Source organism: Chaetodon auriga, chromosome 7, assembly GCF_051107435.1.
Source record: "Chaetodon auriga isolate fChaAug3 chromosome 7, fChaAug3.hap1, whole genome shotgun sequence".
In the NCBI taxonomy this organism is placed as follows: domain Eukaryota; kingdom Metazoa; phylum Chordata; class Actinopteri; order Chaetodontiformes; family Chaetodontidae; genus Chaetodon; species Chaetodon auriga.
The window spans coordinates 12,874,013-12,900,856 of record NC_135080.1 but is presented as its reverse complement, the minus strand read 5'-3'; the positions used below and the strand labels follow the sequence as shown (position 1 = coordinate 12,900,856).

The 26,844-nt window shown below is 42.2% G+C and overlaps 2 protein-coding genes across 8 annotated transcripts in view; one reads left to right on the top strand and one right to left on the bottom strand.

Annotated features, from left to right (window-relative positions):
• The first annotated feature begins 1,063 nt into the window (after positions 1–1,063).
• mnta (MAX network transcriptional repressor a) lies at positions 1,064–18,551 on the top strand. 2 transcript variants are annotated; one of them, XM_076735454.1, is made up of 6 exons: positions 1,064–1,341; positions 6,163–6,748; positions 7,160–7,201; positions 7,483–7,594; positions 15,012–15,204; positions 15,455–18,551. In XM_076735454.1, the coding sequence occupies exons 1-6, from the start codon at positions 1,269–1,271 to the stop codon at positions 16,273–16,275; spliced, it is 1,827 nt and encodes a 608-aa protein (XP_076591569.1). In that variant the 5' UTR covers positions 1,064–1,268; the 3' UTR covers positions 16,276–18,551. The 2 variants fall into 2 exon arrangements, with proteins under 2 accessions (XP_076591569.1, XP_076591570.1); XM_076735455.1 differs by lacking the exon at positions 7,160–7,201 and having other exon boundaries at positions 1,138–1,341.
• A 2,591-nt stretch (positions 18,552–21,142) lies between these two features.
• septin4b (septin 4b) overlaps positions 21,143–26,844 on the bottom strand; it is a 43,390-nt gene continuing 37,688 nt past the window's right edge. For all 6 annotated transcript variants that reach the window (XM_076734917.1, XM_076734916.1, XM_076734915.1 and 3 more), the window contains 6 exons: positions 26,635–26,752; positions 26,453–26,554; positions 25,399–25,495; positions 25,148–25,310; positions 24,460–24,559; positions 21,143–22,973 (listed from right to left, as the gene is read on the bottom strand). In XM_076734917.1, coding sequence (XP_076591032.1) covers positions 22,905–22,973; positions 24,460–24,559; positions 25,148–25,310; positions 25,399–25,495; positions 26,453–26,554; positions 26,635–26,752 — 649 coding nt within the window. In that variant the 3' untranslated portion in view covers positions 21,143–22,904. The remainder of the gene's footprint in view (positions 22,974–24,459; positions 24,560–25,147; positions 25,311–25,398; positions 25,496–26,452; positions 26,555–26,634; positions 26,753–26,844) is intronic.

The following is a 26,844-nucleotide window of genomic DNA, read 5'->3' as shown; positions in this document are numbered from 1 at the left end:
ATGTATTATATTTTTTATTATTAATCAGAATCTGCAAAATAACTGTCAAATAAATGTAATAGAGTAAAAATTACCATATCTCCCTCTAAGATGTGATGTGGTAATATAAGTACGGGAGCAGAAAACAAAATGCTTGAGTAGTATTTAGGATGCAGGTCTTGAGTACTTGCTGCCTCCGTGCTTGTAATGGAAACGTAATGCAGTGAAGAATGCAGGTCAGCACTCATACTTCACACTACAGCCCCTCCCACAGCTCACACTGTTTAATTTGGTTTCATTTTGAGCCTCACTGACTGGCATCATTATCAAGACCACCTCTGACTTATCTTTAATGTGCTCTGCGCTGCTTGCGTCTGACGCTCTCTGGAGCTCTCAAAGCTCGGACGCGGGAGAGAAAGCATTACAACGCTTGTTTCCATGTGTGCCGACGCCATACCTTGTTGTTCTTCACGCTGATTGGTGCTTGAACAATACATTAACCAGATGTAAATTTACTGCAGTCATGGTCACTTGTAAATTGCGGAGAGTCGAGGCGCTGCTAAACAAGCGTTGTATTTTAATACATTGAATAAACATTGGCGCTAGCTTAGTGTTTCCAGAGTGAATTTTCATGAACAAGCCACAAGTAGGCATTTGATTTTAACGCAAGAGAGTGTAAGAAGAAAATATAAGTTGTGTAACAATCCCTCGATCTTTAGAAATCCTGACCGTCACTAAACGTGTCTGTCGTGCCATGTAACGCTGGGCTATAGAAGGCTGTTTACTTGACTAGCTCAAGTGGTTACTAAGTGACGCATTAGGGACAACAGCTAGCACTTAGCTAGCCGCTAACAGTTTTTGGCAACATTTTGTTGCGTTTTCGTAAAAACACATATTAAAGTTAGCGCTCAGGCGAGTGTTGGATCAGTTAAACAACTGTAACGGACGCGACTCCGCCGTTTATAACACAGTTGTTACTCGCATCCGATTCATTTTCCGTGTTTTGTCATTTTCTCTCCGATGTGCACGGGAGGGAGTGTGTCTTGTCGGTGGGCGGTTACAAACGGTGCGTGATTCACAAACCTTATTTGTTCCCACTACTTTGAGCGCCATCTTGTTTGTAACTCTCCTACGTAAGTGGTAGAGTTTCTACTGAGGGGGTATCCGATTACCCTTTTTCCAGCTTTTGACTGGGAACCTCTCTCCCTGTTGTGCCCAGGCGCGTATTGCATTTGCTTTATCGCCTTTCTCTTGAAAAATCGAGCCACAGTCTTTGCTACTGGACAGAAATGAGCATCGAAACGCTTCTGGAAGCAGCCAAGTTTTTGGAATTGCAAGCCCAGCAACAACAGAAAGCACGTGGTAAGTTTGTATTTTATTAGAAATATTCTTTATGTTTTTCAAACATTGGCAACTGGGAAATATTAAAGGCCAAATAGTCAACGATTCAGTGAAACGTGTTTCTGAAAGATTTATTTCCTGAGTTAAAGTCAAATCCTGTTTATGGTTGATTTATCGGCGCCATTCATTAGCTAATTCCAGTATAAAAATCACCGTTTTGTTGCTTTTAAATAAAAATACGACTGCCTACGGAGACGAATGTGTTTCAGTCGCTGTGTGACATTTTACTTTTACTTTCATATTCGTTTTTTTATGTGAAGACGCGTTGCAGGATTTGATTAATTCCTTAATTAAGTGCGGCTTTGGTTCATCTGTGTTTGCCTGTGTCCTAAATCAAAGCTGCCAACAACGGCTAATAAACATACACGGGCTGCTGCGGTATCAGGGGTTACTGCATTGAAACCTGCTGCATTGACGGGCTTGTTGAAGTGGGAGGCTGCACGGTAGCATCACTGTAAAGTTCGCACATCCTTTCTCTTTCTGCCTTTTCTTGTCACTATATGTGAGACTGACTGCGCGCACTGCTGCGAGACATTTAAAATCAAAAAACCAAAACACGGGGCGATAAAGGGCGGTGGCGCAGGGAATGCCAAGCTCGCTTTACATAATGACCTGACGGGGGATCAAGTGACTCAGGCTTTCAGGCTTCCCCTTCATGCATCTGTGCTCTTCAATCATTACTGCGGCTTCAAAAATACAGTGTGTTGTGGTGTTGAAACAGCGCGTATCTGCATGCTTCATGTCTGCTTGTCTCGTTAAAAAAAAAAAAATAAGAAAAAAAATCTCCCTCGCCTTTCAGACGCTCGTAGAGAGCTTTGAATGTCTGTCGATGACGTGTGCCAACCAACCACGCCTCCATATGTTAGCAGCAGGTGGGGGGTGGTCCCGCCCCTTTCACCACGTGCGTGCTGGGCAACCCCTCCCAAAGATTGTTTATGAAGAAGATGAGTCACTACAGCACGCAATCTGGAGAAAAACGAATTGTGAAATGGTCCGTGTCTCAGTGGCTAAACCCAAGACATGTTGTGGGTTTACACTAATTGTAGTATGTGCTGTATTGAAAGTCTACTACAACATGTTATTACCAATTCAGTTTCACAAATGTTTTTTCCAAAGATTGAATACCTTTTGTTTTGTGTCTGGCTACTTCAGGCTGTATTCCTCAATGTGGCACCAACTGAAACATAATGCAATTCATAATTGCAGAAATGCAAATCGTCTTATGATAACCAATTTCCAGAATTTAAACAGGTGTCTTATTGTGTAAGGAAATTGAAGGAAATTACTAAAAAAGAAAGCTGAGGTGTGTTTAATCAGTAAAGCATGTCCTTGAACCAGCACATGTAGAGCAGAGTTTCCACAACCATAAACTCATTAAGCACCTATCACACCTGGACATGTTGCTGTCTGCCAATTGGCCGACTTAGGCAGTAGGAACATTTTTAGGTTGTGTTTTAGGGTTAAACTGCTTTCATGATTGAAATTGGTTCAAGGGAGAAGAAGAAATCTGCCCTCCCTAAATGACCCCCCCCCCCCCCCCTTGTTTTATTCCTATTATTTTGCTGAGGTGAACTCTATCCAAATCCCCATCAAAACTTGTCATTTTCAGCGTGTTGGTTGCCAGCACAGACATTGTCATTGTTGCAAAGCTGAAGCAGAAGTAGAGGAAATACTGACTGAAATAGTCAGCCAAAGGTAGGCTTATACCACCAGCCTACTTCCTGTGAGTTGGACTGTGTTGCAGTAAACAAGCTCACCTTGCACACCGTGCTTGCTTTGGTGTTCAAGTATATTTGCTCTGTCTGTAAAGGCTGTGAAGCAGACCTGTGCGACTTCATTAGCAAACGGACGAGTCCAGCGACTTTACAAACTCTGAAATGTGAAGCTTTCCAACCTTAAGCATTTGTGAACGTTGGAAAAGCTCAGAGTGAGAGCTCTTGCATCTTTCCACTCCCAGCTCCTCCAGCCATGCTGCATTGGGAGAGCAGAGTCCTCCTCCCTCCTCCCCCCTCCTCCTCCTTCCCTGCTACTGTAGAGCAGGTCACTGTGTGGAGAAAAGTAGGCCAGTGTTTCCAATGTGCTGCTGCAGTTATATAATGTCTGTAGAAAACCCTTTTGTTTTTATAAGTGTTTCTTAGGGTTTCTCTCAGAAAAGGCAGTCCTCGGCCTGGTGTGTCAACACCACACTACAAAGTTATCAGTCTCTCATAACATGCCGTCAAATGTCTTCTGAAAGCTGGTTTGCACACAGTACAGAACATCTTGTTCTTTTCTTTCTTTTTTCTTTTTTTCTTTTTACTTTGAAGAAACATTTTATCAGTAACAACCAACACACTTGACTGTTGAATATGATACTGTTAAATTGATCTCCAGAGTTATTTGGAGCTAGACATGTCCCTTCCTCTTCCACATGACGTTTACAATGCGTTTGTGTGTATCTGCTTCACATAATATCTGATTTGCTGCTTTGTTTTGTCAGAGTTGGGCAAAGCTTCAGTGAAAGGTTTGTTTGTGTGTGTATAAGGAGGGTTATAATGTTCCTAAACTTTGAACTCTAAACTGCTGGACAAATACAACGCTGGCAGGTTGAAATCTGTGGATGACTTGCTATTCACAGGAGAAAATATTAGTAGTATCCATCACATCAAAAAGTTTGCTTTTGTAAAGAGTTCATCGTAAGCTTAATGACCAGCACTGAGTACTGACTTTTCAATATTCCAGATATTCAAACGACTTTAAATGTGCATTTGAATTATGTTGCATTATACTGACAGGTGTTTCTATTGTTTTGTCCACCCCATTCATATCAGTAAATGATAAACTGTCAACTGAGCATAAATGCTAGCTACAGGTCTGCAGTGATGAGACATGTTCCCCATAAAACGATAATACAGTGCCATCATGCACCATTCATCTTTATATTTCATATTGTGTCTAAGTGTTTTTAGTTTGATAGTTTTGTGCTGGTTATAATCCTTAACATCTGTATTATCATGTTTTCAGTGGTTTGTAAAAGGCTTGTGTTGTAATATAATTAAGTCCACTCTGCCACTGAATCTTAAGTTGTGCAGTAAAGGGACCAGTATGCAGGGATGTTTGGACTCTGATTGGACAATACAACAAGGCTGATGAATCTCTTTGATTCCAGCTCCTCTTTCATCACCGAAATACTGCAATATTTCACCTATTGTGAAGCTTGTCACTTTTTTCCATACTTAAATGTACCTAATCTCGAGATCTGTTTTGCATATCCGCCACAGACAGAACTCTTAAATGTAGGTGCTGCTGTTACTGAATGGTAATAGCTGTGTCAACCACGTTTGCAGCTTGACATCATACGTAATGCGACACAGTCAGCAAAGGAACACAAAGTTGCCTTTAAATGTCGTTATACCTCCACCCTCCTTACCTATATTGTACACTTACTTCCAGATTGACAAGTTTTCCTCTGCTCTGTTTGCTTTCACCGTCACTTTGCTGCAGCTCACACGCTCTTATTCGCTCAACTTCGCGCTCTTAGCACACACTTTATACACTGGCCTATTCCGTAAAGGTCCAGACTGTAGGATTTCATCATTAGGTTTTCATTCGTGTGTAATCATCTGAAGATAAGAATTGTTTCTAGCTACAGAGGGAGCAGGTCTTTCGTGTTGTTAGCAGGAAGTATTGGGGATGGTGGGGTGAGGGGTTTTCAGCTGGTTGTAATGTGCAACCTCACAGCTAGATGCCACTAAATTGTTCACACTGGACCTGTAAAGCGTCAAATGTTTTGTGTTCTTTCTTCTCGATGTGTGGCTGTTTAGACGGAATCAAGAAAAGGCTGCAAGCAGCGAGACAAAAAAACTGCTGAAAAAACAGGGGATTTGGAAAGTCCTACATCAGAGTGCAGACGACGATACAGCTTTGCTTACTCTGATTCTTTCTAACCGATCAATGGACTGCAGTGTTTGTAGCTCCATCTTTAAGTCCCAGATCAGTGTGCTTGGTGCCTCAACAGAGGGGTAACGAAAAAACAGGATGGAAAGGAATGACTCTCTTGGTACCATTCACAACTTTTGTCGATGCAAACGCAAAAGTAATTGTTCCATTGTGTAACAAACCGAACTGAACCAGGCTGCTTGGTGGAAACACGGCTTCACTCAGACTTTGATTTCTCCCCAATTGCTCATATTGCATTCTGGTAATGGTTATGCTCACTGCTTGACCACAGAAAGTCATCATATGAAAACTGACCATCTGCCAGTGATTGAGCGCTCACTGCTGTTGCTAGAAGATGTTTGTCCTTATCTTTTTGGTACCATTTATTTGGCATTACTGCTGTTTTGAGACACAGAAATCTGCTGTGAGCTCCTGACATGTTACATGAGTTTTGGGTGATGAGGGTCAGTGTTTTCTGTGTGGATATACCTGCAGCTTTAAATCTTAAACACTTTAATCTGTTAACCTTTTTACTATAATTAGGATAATCAGGATGAATGTGTCGAGTTGTAGGCCTTGGTTTGTGTGTTTTATGTAGATTACCAAGGACTGATTTTAATGTTTTGTATGCATTGTAAGCATGTGGCAATCCATCAGGACAGTCGAAATTGAAAATAGGCCTGTTTTATGTCCCATCACATACTATCCCAGATATCTTAATCAAGGTCATATTTCTAATAGTGATGTTTCTCTATCATTGAGCGAGTATGAAGGGTATTCATATTTTGTTGTGTGATCTATAGTACTAGTCTCTATAGGAGGAAACAGTTATTTATTCTGTTAACTTCCTTCTTTCTTCCACAGAGGATGAGCTAAAGGAAAAGCAGCGTCTGGAGCAGCTGACAGAGCAGAAGCACTCTGATGTGAACTATAACTCAACAATCCACATTAACAATGTCTCTAAAGCAGAGGAGCTCCGCACCGAGCGCCACTCGGTGCCCATACCACCCTCTCTGCCTCCCCCCTCCATGCCCATTACTGTCATCCCCATCCCAGTGGTCACCCCCAACCCCACAGGCTCACCGACTCTCCCTGTCGCCACGCTCTCCCCTCCAGCTGCTCCACCACCTGCCGCTACTCTGCCACGCTCTCCACAACCCAAACCTGACCCCCCGAGCTCTGTGCTGACGGCCAACCACAAGCAGCTGATACAGAACCACCACCATCACCCACAGCTCATCGCCCAAACTAACAGTACTAAGCTACAGCAGCAGACACACCAGCAGCTGGTTCAGCGCTATCCTGGTTCCATCGTCTCACCCCCCCAGCAACAGGCCTTACTCCCTCAGTCGGGCCCTGTGCCCCAGCAGGCTCCTCTACAGAACGGCCCCATCAGCCGGGGGAGCCCTCCTGATGACGGCCGCCACCTAGACAAGAAGAGGCCTGGAGGGTAAGTCTAAACTGATGAACTTGTTTACATTATAATTGAAATAGGGTTGCAGCTGAGTATTATTTTTAATTGATCTGTTAATTTTTGTCAGTCAGTACTTAAGTCTATTAAATGTCCTTAATCACTTTAGAGCTGCAGACTCCTAAAACCCCTCAAAGAGTTTATTTTTTTTGAATGATTTAAATAGAGAAAAACAAGCAACAGTTTGCATTTGCTGTTACCTTATGAGTATATCACTGCTAAAATACTCTGGTTCTGCTTTGAATCTGACACGCACAACTGAATATTACCACTAAATTATCAGCTTGCAACAAAGCAAGAAAACCCTACTTTGGTTGATTTTGATTATTCTTGTCACGTTGCCCTTTTGGACACCAAATTCTTACTGTGCTCTCATTTGTGCTCTTACAGGGCAGGCACAAGAGAGGTGCATAACAAGCTTGAGAAAAACAGGTGGGTTCAACCTGTCTACCATAGGGAGCTCCTTAAAGAAAGAGAGATCTGAGGTTATCATCGTTACATCATCTGTGTTTTTTTCCCCAATGGCTTCTGTTCTATAGATTTAAGTTTTCCTGCTTTGTCTATTTGTCGCCGTTTAATTTGAATGCTAAGCTTGATCTTTTTTAGTCAAGAGCACCAATTGAAAATGTTGTTGTGTAATCTAAAATAGAACTGAGTGTGGCTCTACCATTTCTGCTGTCTCAAACCCCCTCTCCGTGTCTTGTGTCTGTCAGACGAGCACACTTGAAGGAGTGCTTTGAGACGCTGAAGAAGAACATCCCCAACATAGACGAGAAGAAGACGTCCAATCTGAGCGTGCTGAGAAGCGCGCTGAGATACATTCAGGTGAGCTGCTGGTTCCTGAGGTCTGATTCGAGCCTTACTGCAAAATGTGTGAATTTAATGAGTGATTGAAAATGTAGTGGGTGTGTGTGTACTGCAAGATCATATAATGTTTTACCAAGAGGTCATATCAGGGGCATCTGGTCATATTATGAATAGCTCTGACGTTTTTACTTGGAGGAGAAGTAGGTCAATGCTTGCCCTCTGCATGCCCTCTTTTTAAATTGTTTTATTGCGGCTTAATGGTGGTGTAAACTAGAGTTGCGACAGATCCAATCCAATGTATGTATCGGATGCCAATTCCGTCTGTAAGTCACTCACTGGAAATGGGACTGACATCGCCAATCCAGATTCTGTCTGATGATCTTGTGAATTATATATTGTGGTAAGCGTGTGGAAGGAGAGACAGGAGCAGCTTTCAGCGTTGTCAACCTTGTAAAACCCAGTCAACACAGCGGACAAGATCTCATAAAAACATTAGTTAAATGCAGCAGGGGTCAGGCAATGGAAGAGCCACCTCACAATTTTTCAGCCTCAGAGACTTGGCATGTCCCAGGGCGGCAAACTGCAACAGCAACAACATGAAGATATCTGCAGATATCCAAATTCTGGTATCAGAATCAGATTGGTACTCAGAAATATGCATCAGTGCATCTCTAGTGTAAACTCCAGTCTAGTTTGCTGATACAAGTGTTGGGCAAGGACCTATAGCTAAACAGCTATACTATACTGTACCAGAGCTTAAACGCTCGAGTTTAGTTTATTGTGTCCATGGTTGAACAAAATATTCTAGCAACTAGCAATTATCAGCCTGTAAGATTCAGCCTGTGGACTGCATTTCTCAGATGTTTGTGAGTCTGGTTAAAACTTGTTTGTACAAGTTTGTTGACACTCATGATTACTACTGAACAATGGATCCTCCATTCTTTTGGAGCCATGTGAGCTGAGGTGTTCGGCACAAGAGGAGGGGCGTTTGTTACAAAGAACAGACGAACAAAGAAAGCATGTTCCTTTGTAGTAGCGTGATCACGTATGAGGGTGTGCCATGGTTGTTCTTTACCTGATGTAGTCCTGTTTCACCCAAAAACATTGTAGGAAAAAGTGCAGTGATTTTTTTTTAAGGGCTAAAATTGATTTTTAAGGACATAAAGTATAAGATGGATGTTGGATTGACTTATCATCGTCTGTCTCGGATAAACAGTTATCACCAATAGTCAGACTGAAAAGGTTTGAGAATATTTTCAGCTTCCTGTTTGCTAACCATCACTCGTATTACTTTTGCTTCTTCTTGCATTTCCTGTCTCCCTGTGTTTAGATCCTTCTTTGCTGGAGAATATCTATCACTTCCCCCTTTTGTACCATTTTTTTTTAAGTAACTCTGTTTTTAATATTTGGAATGTGTGCAATGCCCACAAGTGACTCACCGTGTGTTTGAGTCAGGCACTCCCTCCAGAGTATCCTGGTTGTAAACAGCTGGTGCAAAAGTCCACCACTGGCCTAGTTTAACTCTTTCAGACTGTGACTGTGAACTGTCCAGCACGTCAGAGTTTGACTTTTTTCTCCCATAGATAGGTACTGTAGGGTGACATGTTTAAATCTCAGAGTTCACCCGTGGGCGTCAGGTGTTGCAGGTTAAGACCAGCTCTCATATTTCTGTGTGTGTGTTTGTGCTGTAATTATTCTAGTTACCTGATCCAGGTGTAAGATGCACCCAGTGTTCTTGTGGTAATGTTATTGTATTTCCATTTGCTTAGTTATGATTGGGGTTTGATGTTAGGCCTACATAATAATTGGGTACTTATGCCAGTTGATAACCCTGCTTGCTTGTGAGCTTTTAAGGCCTCTGTGAAAGAACCAACCCTGTAGTTGTTCCCATCCCATATTGCTAGATAGCTGTAGTGCAGGTTTAGTCATGTACATTTTGTGCGTGCTGCTGATTTGATACTCAAAGTAGCAGCAGTTTGGTTATTCCACTCTGCGCATGGATACTGAGGGAAACTAGGACAGCGTGGGTGCAGAGCTCGTCACCCAGTCTCCCTCCCTCTGCCCCCTCCTCTGTGCGATTAAGCAACGCACTGTTCAGTGTGTTGTGTTCAACTGGCAGACTGACCTGCCTTTCTTTTGCTCCTGTCAACGGCCGAGCGGGACGAGAGAGGTGTTTAAAGCAAACAGACTGAGGAGAAAAATCACAACTGTTACACTTTCTGCAAAAACGTACCGTCTCATCACGTGTAGCTACGCAGACGCAGCTGTTGACGTGTCTTATTAAGCTATTTTTTGACAAGCTCATGAACTGTGTCATCAGAGCCGGACAACTCTGCATCAAATTGAAAATGAATTTCTGAGAAGTGACACACACAGCCTGGTGCTGTAACAGTTAATCTGTTGTAGGTCAGAACAGTTTACTCGTGTCTCTTTGTTACAAGGTGGAGGGAGGGGTGGGATGAAAGAAGGGAACTTAAGGTGATGGGAGGCCAGAAAAAAAAACAAACCAAAAAAAAAAAACAACACGTGTACACACTGTCATCTTCGAATGGGTGGTGCAGACGCGTGTCCTGCCTGCATACGTCTCTCTCCCTGAATGCTCCCTCCCTCCCCACCCCTGTCCTTGCCCTCCTCTCGTCAGCAGCCCGCACACAAAAACACAGAGCTCAGGAGAGGTTCAAATAAGAGGCTTTAGGCTGGGCATCACATTTTGTTTGATTTATCTCAAGTGTGAACTTGAAAATGAGTGCCCAGTCGATACTTAGGTCAAGTTCCACTTCCTCATTTCATTTAAAGTGCAAATGATTGCAGATACGACCAGGAACCTCCCTGCAAACTGTTGATTTTCCTTCTTTGATTGTGTCAGTGTTTTGACAGAGCTATACATGGGCTCAGATTTTACTTCAAACATATTACATCTTGTTCCTGAAGGCTTTTCCCTGAGCCTGTAGTGGCGCTGCTAAAGCCAAGGCTGTAAAATAAGCCCCAGTGCATCAGAGCTCCGCCTCTCGACTCCCTCTCCCTCCATCCTGCTTCTCTGAGCTTTTAAGGCCACATGAGCAGCAAGCACATGGCTAGCCTGAGCCGCGTGACGTCAGCCCCCCGTGCTGGGCCCCCGCCCAGCACTGCAACAGGCAGGACTCGCTGTGCCACCAGGCTTAGCTGCCAGCAGCAGGGAGGGAACATGGAGCGGTAAACACAAGGCTCGGTTTACTCCACTCGTGCTGAATTTCCCCCTCAAAGCTGACTGAACCTGTTCCTCCTCGCTTTTGCCCAAATACCAGTCTGAAACGTGTTGTGCCATCTGGTGGGGAAATAGAGGGTACAGAGGTGGAGGAAGGTGGATATGTGTTAAAATATTTTTAGCATTCAAAGTAAATGACATTTCATTGTGCACATAATGGCATATTTCCTTGGAAGGCTTGCCTTAAAACAAAATTGCACTGATTGCTTTGACATTTTGGTATTCATTCAGCCTTGAACATTAAAAATAATCAGCCTCTCTTGGCAGTCGAGGTCACTGCTCTTTAATATTTCAAGGTTTTTAAGGGTTCGGCTTATTCTGTGTGAAAGTCTCTGTGATAGTCAGAATCTTCTTTTGTGGTTTTGAGTCAAGATGACGGTCAAACTCATCGACTGTTACATTTGCTATGGGTACATACTGCAAGTGTGTAGTATCTTTCTGCAGGAAAACTATTTTTCTGCAGGAAAAAGGACAAAAATCTTTATCAGAAGGGTTGTTTCCAGCCCAGGTGTTCTGCATGAAAAGAACAGCTATATTACAGACTGCCACAACACACCTACGCACAGTCAGCGCAGTACACGTACTGAAGCATGGTCTGGACTATCAACCAGTCCTAAGACACGATGAGGTAATGAGGTCAGGTATGACCAGCACAAGCTTGCACACAAGGAACGGTGTGCAGAGATAAGGAGTTATTTTCACAGACAAGCCTTTTATTGTTGAAGTCAGGCACCACGTGGAGGTCTCTGTTCCAGCTCGAAGGCACAGTAAGACAAGGGTTTATGGTTACCACACTGTCACAAGACCTCTGTGCAGAAGCGTGATCAGTCAGCCAGGCTGAGCGGCATGTCTGCAACGTGGCCCCCGGTGCTCCTGGCCCTTTAAGAAAACCCAGCCTTGTGCAGTCTGCTGCAAAAGTGAGTCAGTGAGTACAGCTTGTATTGCTCTCTCTCAATCCCCCGCTATCTGCCGCCCTCCCCCTCCCATTCTCTGTGGGGCCATGTGCTTGGCACTCGCATTGCTTGTGACAACGCTTGAGCACTGTTTACCTTCCACATACACACACACACACACACACACACACACACACACACACACACACACACACACACACATAATGCAGCCTATCCCTGCACTGATCTAGATTTTCACATACAGACAAGGCCAAGGTGGAGCCTCGTCCCTCTGGAAGGAGGAGGTCTGGAGGCTCAAGGGGTGCGGCCATGTGCATAGAACCAACAAGGTACTTGGCACCTTGTGTCCAACCAACCTGGTGACATTATTAACGTGGTGGTGAAGTCATGTGGGATCCATCCGCGGCAGACTCTCTCATCAGGTTTACATAGTTAATCTCAGGCTAGCTGTTTCTGCAGAGACAAGCGCAGTGTTTGCTCTGTCCGCCATCAGCTCTGCATCAGAGAGAGTTCAGTGGGTCTCGGTGTTTGTGGAGCGTTTTCTCTCTCCATGAGTCATAGTATGTGGCATGCACAGTTGTGGCGCCACTCACGTAAGGCTGCTTGCTAATACATGAGTGTAAAAGAGAAGCAGCCAGCCCTTTTCGGTCCACGTGTCACATATTTTGCACACTCTCTAATTTAACTATTTCACTCTGCCACACTGATGATCCTGTTGGATAAGCACTCAGTATTTGTATCAGAAAATCGATTCTACGAGGTGGTGAATGATCGTTTTCATCCCTACAGCCAGGCTGAGTTTTAAAAGAAACACGCTCTGGGAAAACTAAGGAGCACCTTCGGCACATGATGTGGTGTGTGTGGTCTTTTAGGTCACCTTAAGGAGGGTTTCAGCTGTTTCCATGACAACCAAAGATGGGGGCATTTCAGTACATTATGTGTTGAGGCCGAGGATATCGTTAACGTTTTCATACTGAACAGCTGCTTGACAGATCAGCGGCTCTTCTGGCTGACAGTGGCTGTTGATGGCTGGTCACGAGTTGCACATGTGTGTCCAGATTTTGTTATTCATTACTCAGTGGAGTGTGTGATTAGCCCTACTCTGTGTGCTTCAAAAGACAATTACAATACAATAACTTCATGTTTCTGACTGAGAAATGGTGCAGTGCTCGAAGTCTTTTGGTCTTCCCGAAGCAGCAGGCGACAGTGTGTCCTCCTTGTTTGTCTTTAGCAGTACTGAGTGAAAGCCATTGTGATTCTGCTGCAGACTGATTAATCCACCAGGCTAACATTAGCTTAGCCTCCTGCAGTATATTGGTGCTGCTGTATATGTCAGTATTGTCTTATAGTTTAAAGTTCTTCACCTTCCGTGATAACAAAATGAAATGGCTTGTTTATGTGGATTTAATTGGTCTTGATTGTGTTCTTGTTGCATCCTCCATCTGCCAAACCGATGCGTGAACAGGACTTCCTCTGAGTTTGTGTTTGTGTGTGTGAGTGACTGAAAACACACCCAGTAGGATGCAGTCCAAGCGCAGACTGCTTGACCCGTGCATTTCTAATCCTGGATAAGGACTAGAGACAGGTGCTGAGGGCCCGCCTTTTGTCCCCCTTTGCTATTTATGTACATGTATGTATATATTGTACTGTAGATGCACACACACTGACCGCACTGATACAAGTCTCTCTACATCCAGCTACAGTAAGATACACACAACACTTCAGTCTTACATACAGATGCACTTCTCTCAGTCCCACACTCTCACACATGTCTGGCACATGTACACACACACACACACACACACACACACACACAAACACACACATACAGATATCTCTCACACACAGATCCAGGGTGGCATGACTAACAGGAAGTCCACCCTTTGGGGAAATGGCTTTATGGTCCTGAGTCATGAGGTTGCTGGCAACAGATTTCACACATAGTCATTTCCCTGAGCTTCTGCCACCGAGTCCAGAGTCTGTGTTAGATAGTTTCACCAAGCTGAACTTGACATATGATAAATTATATAAGGTGTTTGATGTCAAAGCACTAATCCCCAGCAGAATAACATGTTGCCTTGGCCAGGGAATAAGTTCTTAATGGTTTATATATTGTTTGACGTTTCTTCATTATTCTAGCACAGTGTGCTGCTGTTTGTTTTAGTTTTCATCCATTTTTGAACCTTTTCCTCGTGGTGCTGTGTACAGGGAGGTCCAGCTCAGTTTGTTTGGTTTTGCCTTGTGTCAGCTGACAGGTTAAGGGAAATTGGGTCACAGAAAGCCACTGCCTGGAAGCACCTCCTCCTTTCCATACTTGTCGCCTCCACCTCCTCCTTCCCTCCTGCTTCTGTGGCTCTTTTATTTTGCTCCCTGCACACAGGCTCTGGTTTCAGGTTTATTTTTAAATTATTATTTGATGACAAATTCCTTATTAATCAACGACAAAGACGGCACGGACATTCATGCAGATGTTCTTACTGAGGTTTATTGGAGGGTTGTGCTTTTGTTTTTGGACATTCTGTAGGAATCCATGGGTTGTTGGTGGAGGCTTAACTAACACGACTAATACATACATTAATTAGACAATCTCCTGACTGAAGCGTAATGTCTATAATTACTATAATTGGATGGAAAAAAAGAATCTGGAAAAATTAAAATGGATTTCATGGGATCCTATGATTCTGATAAATGATGAAATGTGCATCCCATGAATGCTTGCTAACCCTCTCGATATGCCTGCCCCCATTCTCCTGAAGTTTCATGATGAAATATACCAGCTGATCCAGAAACATATACAAAACTTTACCGTATAAATTCATGAGGTTATTATAAAAACTGCAGAATCGCTTGGTGACTGGTCCGGAGAAATGTGCTTCTGGTTTGATCAGGCAAGCTGCTGCTCGCCTGAGAATTGACCTGTTGTGGTACTTTAGCCCCCGTGTGTCCCCGGTGTTATGCCTCTAATAGTGTGTCAAACCCCCTTTGAGGTGAACATAATTCAGGATGTCACAGTCTAATTCAAAACCACCAACTAAGGCTTCAAACATTTATATTGAGTTGAATCAACACTTCTCTGACACTGTGTCAACAAAAGCAAAGCTTCACAAAGACAGGATTAATTGTGGGGTTGTTGCATTGGATTATTGCATTACACTGTACTCCTGAACCTAACAAACCGGTAACAAGGTGTCCATTCACAGGCAGCAGCTCACACTGTCATGGAGTCACTCTGTTCAATGATTTGAGGGTTTCACCGACTTCCGCTTTCTCCTTTCAGACGTTGAAGCGGAAAGAGAAGGAGTACGAGCACGACATGGAGCGACTGGCCAGAGAGAAGATAGCCACGCAGCAGCGATTAGCAGAGCTCAAGAATGACCTGAGCCAGTGGATGGATGTGATTGAGATCGACCGCGTCCTCCGGCAGACAGTGCAGCCAGAGGAGGACCAGGCCTCGACCTCCACTGCCTCAGGTAGGCTGATGGTCAGGGTGGGATTACAGGAGGCATACTGGTCTGCCCCTGCATAAACATCAAGTAAATATTCAAAGTAATGTTAATCCAAAATACATTTTAATGCTCCAACCTGCAGAATGCCCCATCAACTATAGCACCAAACCACCTTTTTTTTTTTTTTTTTTAAATCTGAATGTTAGTAATATGAATACTGTGAAATCACATTGCCTCTCATGACAGTTCATTCTCTCCTCTGCTGATGTTGCAGAAGGCGAAGACATTATGGATGACGACCTCGAAGATGACACTGCGCCGAGAGCACAGACTGCCTTACCCACCGTGCCTCAAACCATGAAATCTGAGCTGCACAAGACTGCTACACCCACTCAGACACCAACCCTGACACCCACCACCACCACCACTACCTCCTTCATCACCCAACACATCTCCATCCAGCAAAAAGCCCCCCTCCACCAGCCTCAGCTCCAGCCACTGCCAGTGACTCCTCCACAGCCGGTGTCCAAGCCTGCAGCCCCACTAACACTCACAGCCACAACATCCAGCGCTCCCACCACCCTCAGTCAGCCCCTGATCCCCACCCAGACACAGATGGTCACCATGCCCAACCTACACCCCACAGTTATTGCCCATGCATCAGTATCACACCCGTCAGTCATCCAAGCAGTCAACCATGTCATCCAGGGGGGTGGTCCCAAACATATTACCCACCTGGCTCCCTCCACCACCACCAGCTCTGTCCAGTTAGCCCCCAGCCATCAACCCATCAGCCACATCACCGTGCACCCTGTGGCTCACCTGAGCCAGCATCTACCTGGCCTCTATCCCCAGCCTGTGGCTGTCACACAGCCAACTGTTGTGGGTCACATCACCCACACCATAAACCACGCCCACCCTCAGATGAATGGCACTACACCTAGCCAACCAGCCGCCACCATTGTCGGCAAGCAGACAGCAGTGAGCACCCAAATGGTGACCCATCACCCGCAGCTGGTGGGTCAGACAGTGCTCAACCCTGTGACAATGGTGACCATGCCCTCCTTCCCCATCAGCACTCTGAAGCTGGCCTGAACACCGCCAACAGGACCAGCAGGCTGGAGGACAGAGACGCCCCTTGCCAGGGGAGAACCTCAGACCAGGCCATCAAGGAGGCCACAGTGAGGGCAGGAGAGCTGCCGGACACTTCGCTGATCCACAGAGTTTCAGTATCATTCAGAAGCATTGCAGCTGATCTAAAGCCGGGAACATTCCTAAGACAAAACGCAAACCTCTTTCAATACTAGACTGCCAGTGTCCTGAAATCTTGATCCTGAATTTAGGATGTGCCAGGCTGCATGTGGTTGATAGTCATCCTGTTGAGTGTATGTGGCGGTGTACAGTGGACAGATGTGTCATTTTAGACTCTCACTTGGCATCTGTTAATGGAGCAGTTATCAATGTCACATGAGCTTTATGGCTTCAAACTGGGAAATGTGCTGCACCAGCACAGTGTCCATGACAGCACCCTGTTACAGTGTTCATGTAGGTTCTGGCTGGTAGTTAGATTCCTTGCCATCACTGTGACTGCTGTGGATTAACCAGTAGTTGATCATTGAGTGAGGGGCTACATTGAGTTTTGAGGGCTGTGTCAGTTAAGGATCAGAGTGCTCAACCCGCCATAACCACCAGCACATTGGGAATGTGATCAGGAGGAGCTTCTCCTCTCTGGCAGAGGCACATGCTGCAGGGCTGGAGCACAATCATGGACTGAACTACAGCTCCTGAACTGGAGCTGCAGTCCTCAGTGATAGCGCATACAACAATAGCTCCCCCTGCTGGCTGATTATGGTCAATATAATACTGCTGCTGCCCCTGCCACAATGAAGAGTATGTTGCTGATGGATGTCATTCAGACAGCGGCCACATAAATTAGAAAAATACACAGATTTTTCAGGGTTTGGTTGTTAGTGTTGGAATTAAATGACTCAGTTGTTACTTCGCTAGTACTTGTCCTTCAAACATACTGGCAAGTGTACACTGAGAACAAGTACAAGATAGTGTTTTATGATCATGTTATGTTTTTGTCACAGCTGCTAATATATTTTAAAATATTTTTGCCGAATAGGATCACGTGTACATCCACTTGCCCACTAAGTGTCAGTGTCACAACAGACAGTGGAGTGTTTAAATACTAAACCTGCAGCATCTGACCAAATGTCAGTCCGATGCTACAAAGTGAGGGAGTTGACTGTTCAGAGATTTTGAATGTGAATACCTAAAAGGTCCATAAAATATAGAAATAGAAGAATAAAGTGTGTTTCTGTGTCGTCTTGCAAGGCAAGTGGTGGTAGGATGTGTGTTTGCATGCCGTGAATGCATTCATGCCTGCTAATTTAGTGATTGTGTTTGAAAGCGAGGACCCACAGCAGCGCTGCCATCTTTGACATGTTGCAAGATTTTTGACACAGAATTGAAGCTCTATCGCCGACAATTTTGGGTTGGGATCACTATGAAGTGGTTTCAGCAGTTGACATGAATCCAATCAGTATATGTCTTTTTCCAAAGCGAGCACTGTGAATATTTCTTTTCGTCTCAATGAGCAGCAAAACTGCAGTTTAGCATAGCACTTGCTAAAATAGCAACATGCTGTGCTCTCCTAATTTAATCTGAATGTACTGGCCTATGAAAGCCTATGGAGTAGCGCACTTATCAGAATCTAAGCCCTTTTTTTTTTTTTTTTTTAAAGAAAACGTAATTACTTTATTAAAGTATCATGTGTATGTAAAGTGTAACATTTAAAACTGACTTTGTGTTTTAAGATTTACTGTTGCTTGTTTCATGTGGAGAATAACTTCTCCTGTTCAGTGTAAATTTGATGATATAGTTTGTTTGTTTTTTTCTGGGACCATGTACAGTGACGTACATCAGGGGGTGACGACTACACAGACCTCTTCCCATGTTCATATCACATTCAGCCACTTTGGAAAGTATTCGGCCCTGAATGTTTTTGCATTTTGCTCTGATACAGTGTGATTTCAACAGGGAGCAACTCCTTAAGTGCAAAGATAAATAAGCCCTTTCTTCACCTTCAGATTATATGCAAATGATCCAGATCAAATGCATTTTGAAATCATATTGCACCACAGCAAAATGTGTCAGAAATTACAGGGATTCAGATACTTGAAGAAGCAACAATACACTTGTGTGTTTTCCCTATGGAGAAAGTTTAAGTTGTATATAGCCTGTAAATGTTGGGCTGCATTTAGATCTAACTGTATTATGTAAAAAGATGGGGAAAATATGTAAAATTCAAAATTTATAAAAAAAAAAAAAAAAAAAAACTTAATAAATTGTATTATGTTTACAAATGTCCAGTGCCACTTTTTTGTTGCCTCAATATAACACCATACAGCTCCACAACCTAAAGCTTCCAACATGAAAATGATAGTTGTCTTGAAAAGTGAGGGACAAAACTACGACCTATGGCGGCGGTGGGAAATGAGAAGCTCATTCGGGAGGTGGTTCGTCGAGGTTCTAGCTTAGCAAGTCACTGGATCAGCTCTTGGCTCAGCTGGTCTTCACCTCCTATGATGTCATCACCTACCTATCCTCAAGACCTTGTATCAATAAAGTCAGATGACATCAGGAGGCTTGGCTGCCACCCTTAAAAGCATCCAGGCCAACACCTTCCTTCACTTGCCTCATCAGAGACCTGCAGGTACGATGTGTGTGTGTTTGGGACTCTACTATTAACAATCTATCACTGTGGTGCAGGTGCTTTGTGTACCTGAGAACTGTACGTGGTTTTTCTCTTTCTGTGTTTAGACAGCAGAGTGTTAACAGGCAGTTTATGTGAGCTTTGTCTGAATTCAGTCACAATGTCAGCGCCTCTCACCCCTCACAGGGTGATGAAAACTCCAGCTCTCCTGGACCAATTCAGCCTTGGCAGGCAGTTAGAGATGATCTGGTTTCAGAGGATGTTGAGCATTTTTTTCAGCCGCTGAGGCTGTTGTTCCTTTGGGCCTACACAGGGCTGAAAACCCTCAACCTCCACCGAGGTGGGACAGACACACGAAACTTTGGTTGACACATAGATGTCTTCAAGCTTGACAGGGTGGAGGGACATGGTGCTCTTGCTCCAGGGAATCCCTCTCAGGAGCATTCCATGGTGAAGGACGGGTATGGGAGCAGCCTGATAAGGCAGGATGGTGGAAAACCACTTGGGCTGATGATCACATCCATCTTGCAACTGAGAGCAGTTCACCTTGGTAACTCGCATGCTGAGGCTGGTAGCTTGCACCAAGCAGCAACCTCTAGGGCTGAAAAATGAAAGTAGCAAAAACTGCAGTTCCTCGAATGGCCACTTGAGGCTGGCTCTAAAAGCGAGTCAATCCCATAGAACCCATTATTAAAATGCCCACCTTACAAGCAGATATAAACATGTTTACACTCTGGTACAAAAACAGTTATTTTATTTTAATTTTTTTTTTTTTTTTAAAATATACATATATAGGTTTTATTTTTTTGACAGTGCATGTGTGACATTGCTTCTTAGAATGTGCATGTGCACAAAAATAACTTGACTTCAAATATGTTGTTGTTGGCTGCTCTCCATTTAAGACCATATACTGCCAAGAAAAAGTTATATTTAGACTGTAAGCCTTTACACTGTTGAATAATTTTATCTATTAGATTTATTTTAGCGAGACTGGATTGTTCATCTGAGCAATTATTTAACTGATATTAAACTGGCATTTATATTGCACATTTGCATCTATTTCAACATTCAATTATTAGTTACACTGTAGTTATTTAGTGTAGTGTGATGCACATTTTTTTCAATTTTCTTTATATATTGTGGTATAATGCAAATATTTTTACATACTTTTTTTCTTACTTTCTATTTTCTTTTTGTTTTAATCTCTATGCTGTTACATGTTGTACGCCTGTGTGGTTTCTTTTTAGCCCGTTTGTGAATGTAGTATTTTCCAAACAATAGTCTTTTACAATTAATATCATTCTTATCTTAAAAAAAAAAAAAAAAAAATGTGTTAAGAGGAAAAAGTGCAATCTGAAAAAACTGCGCGTGCAGCGCCATTCTCACGCAGTTGAGTGGCGCGAGCTGTGAAAACGGGTCAGTAAGATACTACTTCCGGTTCAAACACCGTTTGTTGTTGTGGTGCGATTCATTCAATTAATAGGTAAATATTAAAAAGTGGTATTTTCATAACACATTTTCCTTTATTAACTTCTCACAATATCAACATCATATTTTAAGTAACATCTGTTTAAATCGTTTGCTTTGGTAGTTTCGTGTTTGTTTGTTAGCTAACCGTGGACCGAAGCTAATGTTAGCTTAGTCAGCTTCAACATCAGTTAACTTCTGACATAATGTCGTGTTCAAAACTTTAAATTTACGACATGTGCTCTAAGGTGTGTTAATATGTTGTGGAGATTAGCCAGCAGCTACAAAAGTTACACCATCAATTAGTACTGAAGTAATTTTTGGTGTCACTTGGTAACTTTAGCGGAGTTGCAGAAGTAATGTGAAGTATCAAGACGTGCTACTAGCTTGTTGTTGTTGCTAACAAAACGAGTCATCTTGTAATTTGTTGGCTTCTGTATTTTGACAGGTTTCCTTGAGAAATTCGAGTACATGTCTCCCAAGACCCCACCTGAGACACCAGCACTGATGTAAGCTCTAGGTAAATGTCTGTTATTATTTAAAAACATTTGTGTTAAGCAGAGTGGTCTTTAACTCCAAACAACAACGTTTAGTCTTACCCCAATTTAACTGGAGTGAAATACTTATTTGGACTGGTTTGAATCGTATACTGTTATAATATTAAGTTTTATCACTCAAGTCTGTCTGCAAATTATTAATTATTATCAAGCACCAGCATTCAATCCCACTTAAATTTCCACAACATAAAGTAAGACCCGGTGTCTGATGGAGATGTGAAATTATATTCATATTTATTACAATATTAGAATTTGTACATATTGCCCTCCCCATCCGCAGTTCATTTATAAATTTATTACATAAATATACTCCAAAAAAGTAGAATAACAAAAGACAAATTTAATATAAAAAAAATTCAAAAACTAAAAGTAATACCTGACTCTGGGACTGAAGCTCAAGGAATGTCATTTTTGTTTTTTACATAACAAAGGTCACACAATAAGGCAGAGTCATTTAATATAAAGAAACAGGGGCTTGTACTTGGAACACAGAAACACTTTGCAAGAGAATCAAGTTCATTCAATCATTTCGATCATAACTCTTGGCTTTGATTAGTTTTTCAAAACAATATTCTTCTTGTCAAAACAAAGTTCACACAAATTCCCAAATTTTGGACATTTAAGTTTGTCATTGTTGGCTTTCGTGATTAAGGTTACATACACATCCAACTTATAAGTTCCCTTGAAATGAGGATATAATTATAACCAACAACAACAAAAACTCCTCAGTATATTTCCCCCAACAATTGAGTAGCTACATATTTTTATTGCCCATAAATAACCTTAAGATCACTTAGTTGATCTGAAATCTGAGTAACCTTCACAATAACATGCAAAAATAAATACACTGCATGGCCTTTGATGCAGCCCTTCCTTTGGATACTTGCCTCATGCAAATTAAGGGTCTTGTCTTAACAAAGTCCTAATCATCTCTAACAGCTAACAGGTGTCATGTCATCAGCTCTCACATGTGAACCATTGATGGTCATGATCAGCTCCCATGAGACGAACTGACTTTGAAATTACTCTGTTTTGGGGAATTCTCCAAATAATAATGGACGCCTTTGTCATGTAAAAAGTTGGATTATTGTTAAATGCCGATATGGCAGTAAGCATTGTAGTGAGTTAAGACTGGCCAACACTGAGCAGAGCCACAAACATCCACGCTGTCAGGCAGCAGAGGTGGCGACTACGCTATGATAAACATGCAGAGCCTGATAAAACAAATTTTAATGGAAACAATCCTTTCATAAAGATGAAACCAAATGAACCAACAGGAACATGAGCTGAAGGGAAATCTACATCAAACAATCAACCATACATAATGTAAAGTAGTGTAGCGGAGTGGAGTTAAATAAAACCAGGAACACATCATAGATGAATAACAATATAATGTAAAATAGAAAATTAAATTATTACAGTATATATGCATGTTGACCTTTTAAAGATAGTAAAAATAAACGCTTGCACCAGAAAAGTGTGCTTAACAAAATCTGAGCAGGCCACCACATTTAAAAAAAAAAAAAAAAAAAAAATCATAGTAAAACAACAACCCTGTGATCATGTGGCTAAATAAAGTTCAGATAGTTGGAAAAATCACTGTCCTTAGCATTAAAGTCGACTAAACAAACCCCCAAACTAGAGAAGAATGCAACAAACCTGCTTTTGAAAAAATGTATTTTAAACTTTCGACAGAGCTGAGAGGGTTGAGTGGAGGGCCGAGTGTTTTGCAGCAGTGGTGTCGTAATGTCAGAGACTCTAGAGAAGGTAAAGGGAGTAGTTGAGCTGCAAATGTCAGAGCATCTTACCACCACCTCGCAGGTCCCTGCTCCGCGTGAAACGTGCTGTTGATGAGGTCGAGTGGTGGTTTGGTGAACACGTAGGGATGTCAGTGTTCTAGAGAGGAATAAAGGTTTCCTGGGTGTTTTTTTTTTTTCTTTTCATATCCCAGTTAAAGAGAGTGTGACTGTGGTCCTGTGTTAATAGGCGTCTTTCTGAGTGTGCATCTGATCCTGGATCCTCTCCAGCATCTCCTGCATCCGCCGCAACTGTGAGGAAAGATGAGACAAGTGCTGGTTAGTGCCCAGTGCAGCTAATTATTTGCACATGACTGCACAGACAACAAATCAATAACACTCGGGAGATCAGTCCGTTCTTTCTAGATCACGTGACCTGTAATGACCAACTGCAGGGAACCACTGGCACCTGCAGCCACCGCTTCACCTCCACTACAGAGTATTTTATATTACAAAAACAGAATTTCACGGCATGAAAATCTACTTGTATAAGTTTGCTGGTTAACCAGTTAATGACACTGAGTTCACATTTAGTTTTAGGGAACTCAAAAGACTTGTTGGAAACTAGCAAAACTGCCGTTGTTTCAAACAAAGCACTCACTGGCAAAATATTTGACCTTCTTCTATCTTTCCAACATGCAGTGAGATTGTATAGTGTCAGAGTTAAGATTATTTAGTTATTTTAAGATTATTTTCTTCACAGATGAATCAGATTTTTTTTTTTCAATTAATACTCCTTTGGTCTACACAGCTTCAGGAAACAGTGAGAAAATACAGTACTCATTGCAGTTTCCTATAGCCCACAATGACATCATCAAGTACCTAATATGTTCATTTTGATATAATTTAATACAAGGACAAGCAACAAAGTAATAATAATAATAATAATAATAATAATAATAATAATAATAATAATAACAATAATATTTAATGGATGGATCAGCAAATTGTTGCAGCTCTATTGTCATGTCCAACCATGTTGTAAATGTTGGCTACACACACACACACAAAAAAAAAAAAAAACAGCTGAAGAGAAATGATCCCTTTATTTGGTAAAATAAATAGTTTTAGTGGGAAGAAGGAGGGAAGCATGATGGCTGTGATCATTCACCATGAACAGATGAATTTCTGCCTGCTCAGTTCATATTAACTGAGAAGGTTTCACCATGACAGGACTCGTACTGTATGTGACCAATTTAAATATTAGGAACCTAAAAGAAATATTTCATCTAATGGTATTTCCTCACCCTTGAATATGATTGTTGGCGTACTGAAAATTATTGTTGAATTCTAACAATATTAGTACCTTCGTTTGGTGTTTGCAACCGCACTGGCAGCGTTGAACCTTAGTAAACCTAAACTCTATGAGTATGTGCATGTACAAAATAAACAAATCATGCCTATGTGCATAGTCTTTATGTGGAAAGCTCTTTTCCTACCCACAGTTCAAAGGTCCAAAGGACTTGAGAGGACAGGGGGTTGGGGTTTGAATGTATAATTGCACCAGTTCATGTTTTGTGAGGCTACTCATTGTCAGCGCCATAAAACATGACTCGTGCATTTCAAAGAAAGCTTATGGATAAACAACTCAGAGGGCTTCATCGCCTTTATAATCTGATTGTGTCTCTGGGTTGGGTCGAGGGTCTGAGTGCTCGTGGTGGTCAGAATTGTGTTCAGGCTCGTGCTTGTGGTCGTGATCATGGTGGTGTGAGTCCGGTTCGTAGTCGGCGTGCCGTACCTCCTCGTCTTTCTCTCGGATGAGCTTTTCTGTCTCGCTGTCAGCCACTCCGGGCGCCACAGGGATAGGGAAGTCTGTGCCGCTTTCCCTGGTTAGTTTACTGCAGAGAGATGTACATTGTAGGGAAGCTCAACATTTAATATTTAAAGTTTGTTTTTGGAAAGCAAAAATGAATGAAGTTGATGAGAGAACACTTTAAATATATTGTCTTTGTATTGTTTTCAATTGAATATGTGTCAAAAAGGATTAGAAAATGATTGAGTTCTGTTTTATCTATGTTTTACATAACGCTCTGTTTGGGAATCAGGGTTGTACCTGAGCACGCACCTGGTCAAGTCTGCTTTTCTCAATCATCATCACAAACTCAAAAACTGTCATCTGCACAACATGCAACCTAACTCTTTTGTGCCTTTGGCTCTGTGTAATTAGTTGCTCTACGTTGTCTGCCTAATGGTGTTGACAGACCTCATTAACACTTTACAGCACTTTACCTGTGAGGGCAAATATAGGAAAAAACTCAACCTATTCAATACACTGAAAAATACCAAAGTTCCAGTTATGTAAATCTGAATGTCTTAAACGTGAGTAAAGCAAGTAATGTCTATATTTTCTATAGTTCTTATCTCTTGATATTTAATAGGTATGCACGCATTTAATATATTCATCTCTTGCTTCAGTGTAAGCATACTTGCGGTTGCGTTCCTTCACCACCATGCGGGTCATGCTCTGGATGCAGTGGGCCCTGTAGTTCTCGTAGTGAGTCTCCCGGGTCACGTCCTTCAGATCTTGCATATGTGTGCGAACGAGCATGTTCCTCAGCTTCACGAAATCACAATGAGCCGAGTTCTCCACTGCAAACCACGGTGTGATGATCAGTTTCAACACGTCGATACAACATGTAAATGCGACAATTAAATTGGACAAAGAGAACGGGCCTACCCTCTACGATGCCCCACGGGTAGAGACGGCCTCGTACCCGCTTCCCTTTGGCCTCCACCACTGTGTTGCTGCCAATTACTGCAAAGGGAATGCTTTCCTTGTTGGGAGAACAGAAATGATCATAAAATGAAAGCAGTGTTTGGCAGGGTGGAGATGAGTTGGCTGTTAAGGATGAACCAGTGGGTGGTGCAGTGCAGATGTGTTTATTGTCCACATTTGTCTCCTCAGTACCATCTTTCCTTTTCGTTCTCATTTCACTTACTCTCATTTGAACCAAAACTCCACATTTATGTTACTTCTTATTTCTAATCATTCAGCCTTTATTTAACTTGAGGTAGAGATCTAATTTCCAAAATAGCTGAATTAAAAACAGACAGGTCCTAGACAACAAGAAATGCAAATATGAAGGTTATTTAAAAATGGTGATTCAAAAGTAAAAGTAATAAAAATCCAAATCAATAAAAAAATAAAATCTTTGCAATAAATAAATTAAAATGTAAAGCAGGTGAATTAACTAAACCAAGAACAAGTGGAAGTGAGATGAGATTAAAGATTGAAACTGCACTCAGGATAAAAATGAGGTAAGATGGATTAATGTAATCAGAAGAAACCCTTCCCATTCAATATTTAAATTCCTCCATCTTTCACTCCCATTTTTCCTTTCTCTGCTTCAGTTATCATAATCACAGGCTACTCAAGGACAGAGGCAAAGAGAGATGTACTGGCACACTGACTGTCCTCACTGCCAGCTTATGATGCCAGAGGAGCAAAGAACGGTTGACTCATCAAGACTGCAGTTAGTAGTGAATTGACAGCCAAGGTCTTCTGTTACACAGTCTGTATATTCACTTTAACGTGTCTTCACTCTATTAAGCAGATAATTATCTGTGATGTGATCAGAAAAATGAAAATGTATCATGATATATCTGCTATTAGTGCATATCTTTTCTTGAATGGCTTTCAAGCATTAATATCTGATATGCTGTGTGTTGCAGTGCTGACTGCAGCCTGCACACCCCAAATGTGGAAAAGAAATAGGAAGTAAATTTCTCACCTTCAGCTCACTGTCCTGCTGTTTAAAATCCTCATCTTCGTCAGAGTCACAGTCAGGGAACTGGTATATCTTGATCCCATACTGCTCAATCTCCTCTCTGATCTGTAAGGAGAAAGAGCAGAGTGAAAACCTGGATTCCAACACATGTACATATTGACAGTTTATTGACAGATCAGTCTTGCCTTGATTTTCTTTTTCTTGACTTCACTGGGGGTGAGTGTGTCTGCTTTGGCCAAAATGGGGACGATGTTAACCTTCTCATGCAGAGCTTTCATAAACTCCACATCCAAAGGCCGGAGTCTGGAAGAAACCCACCACATAAATACACATGTAGTACACAGTGCCCTCAAAGGAACACCTAGAGTGTTTTTGAAATTCATTAATCATTTAAT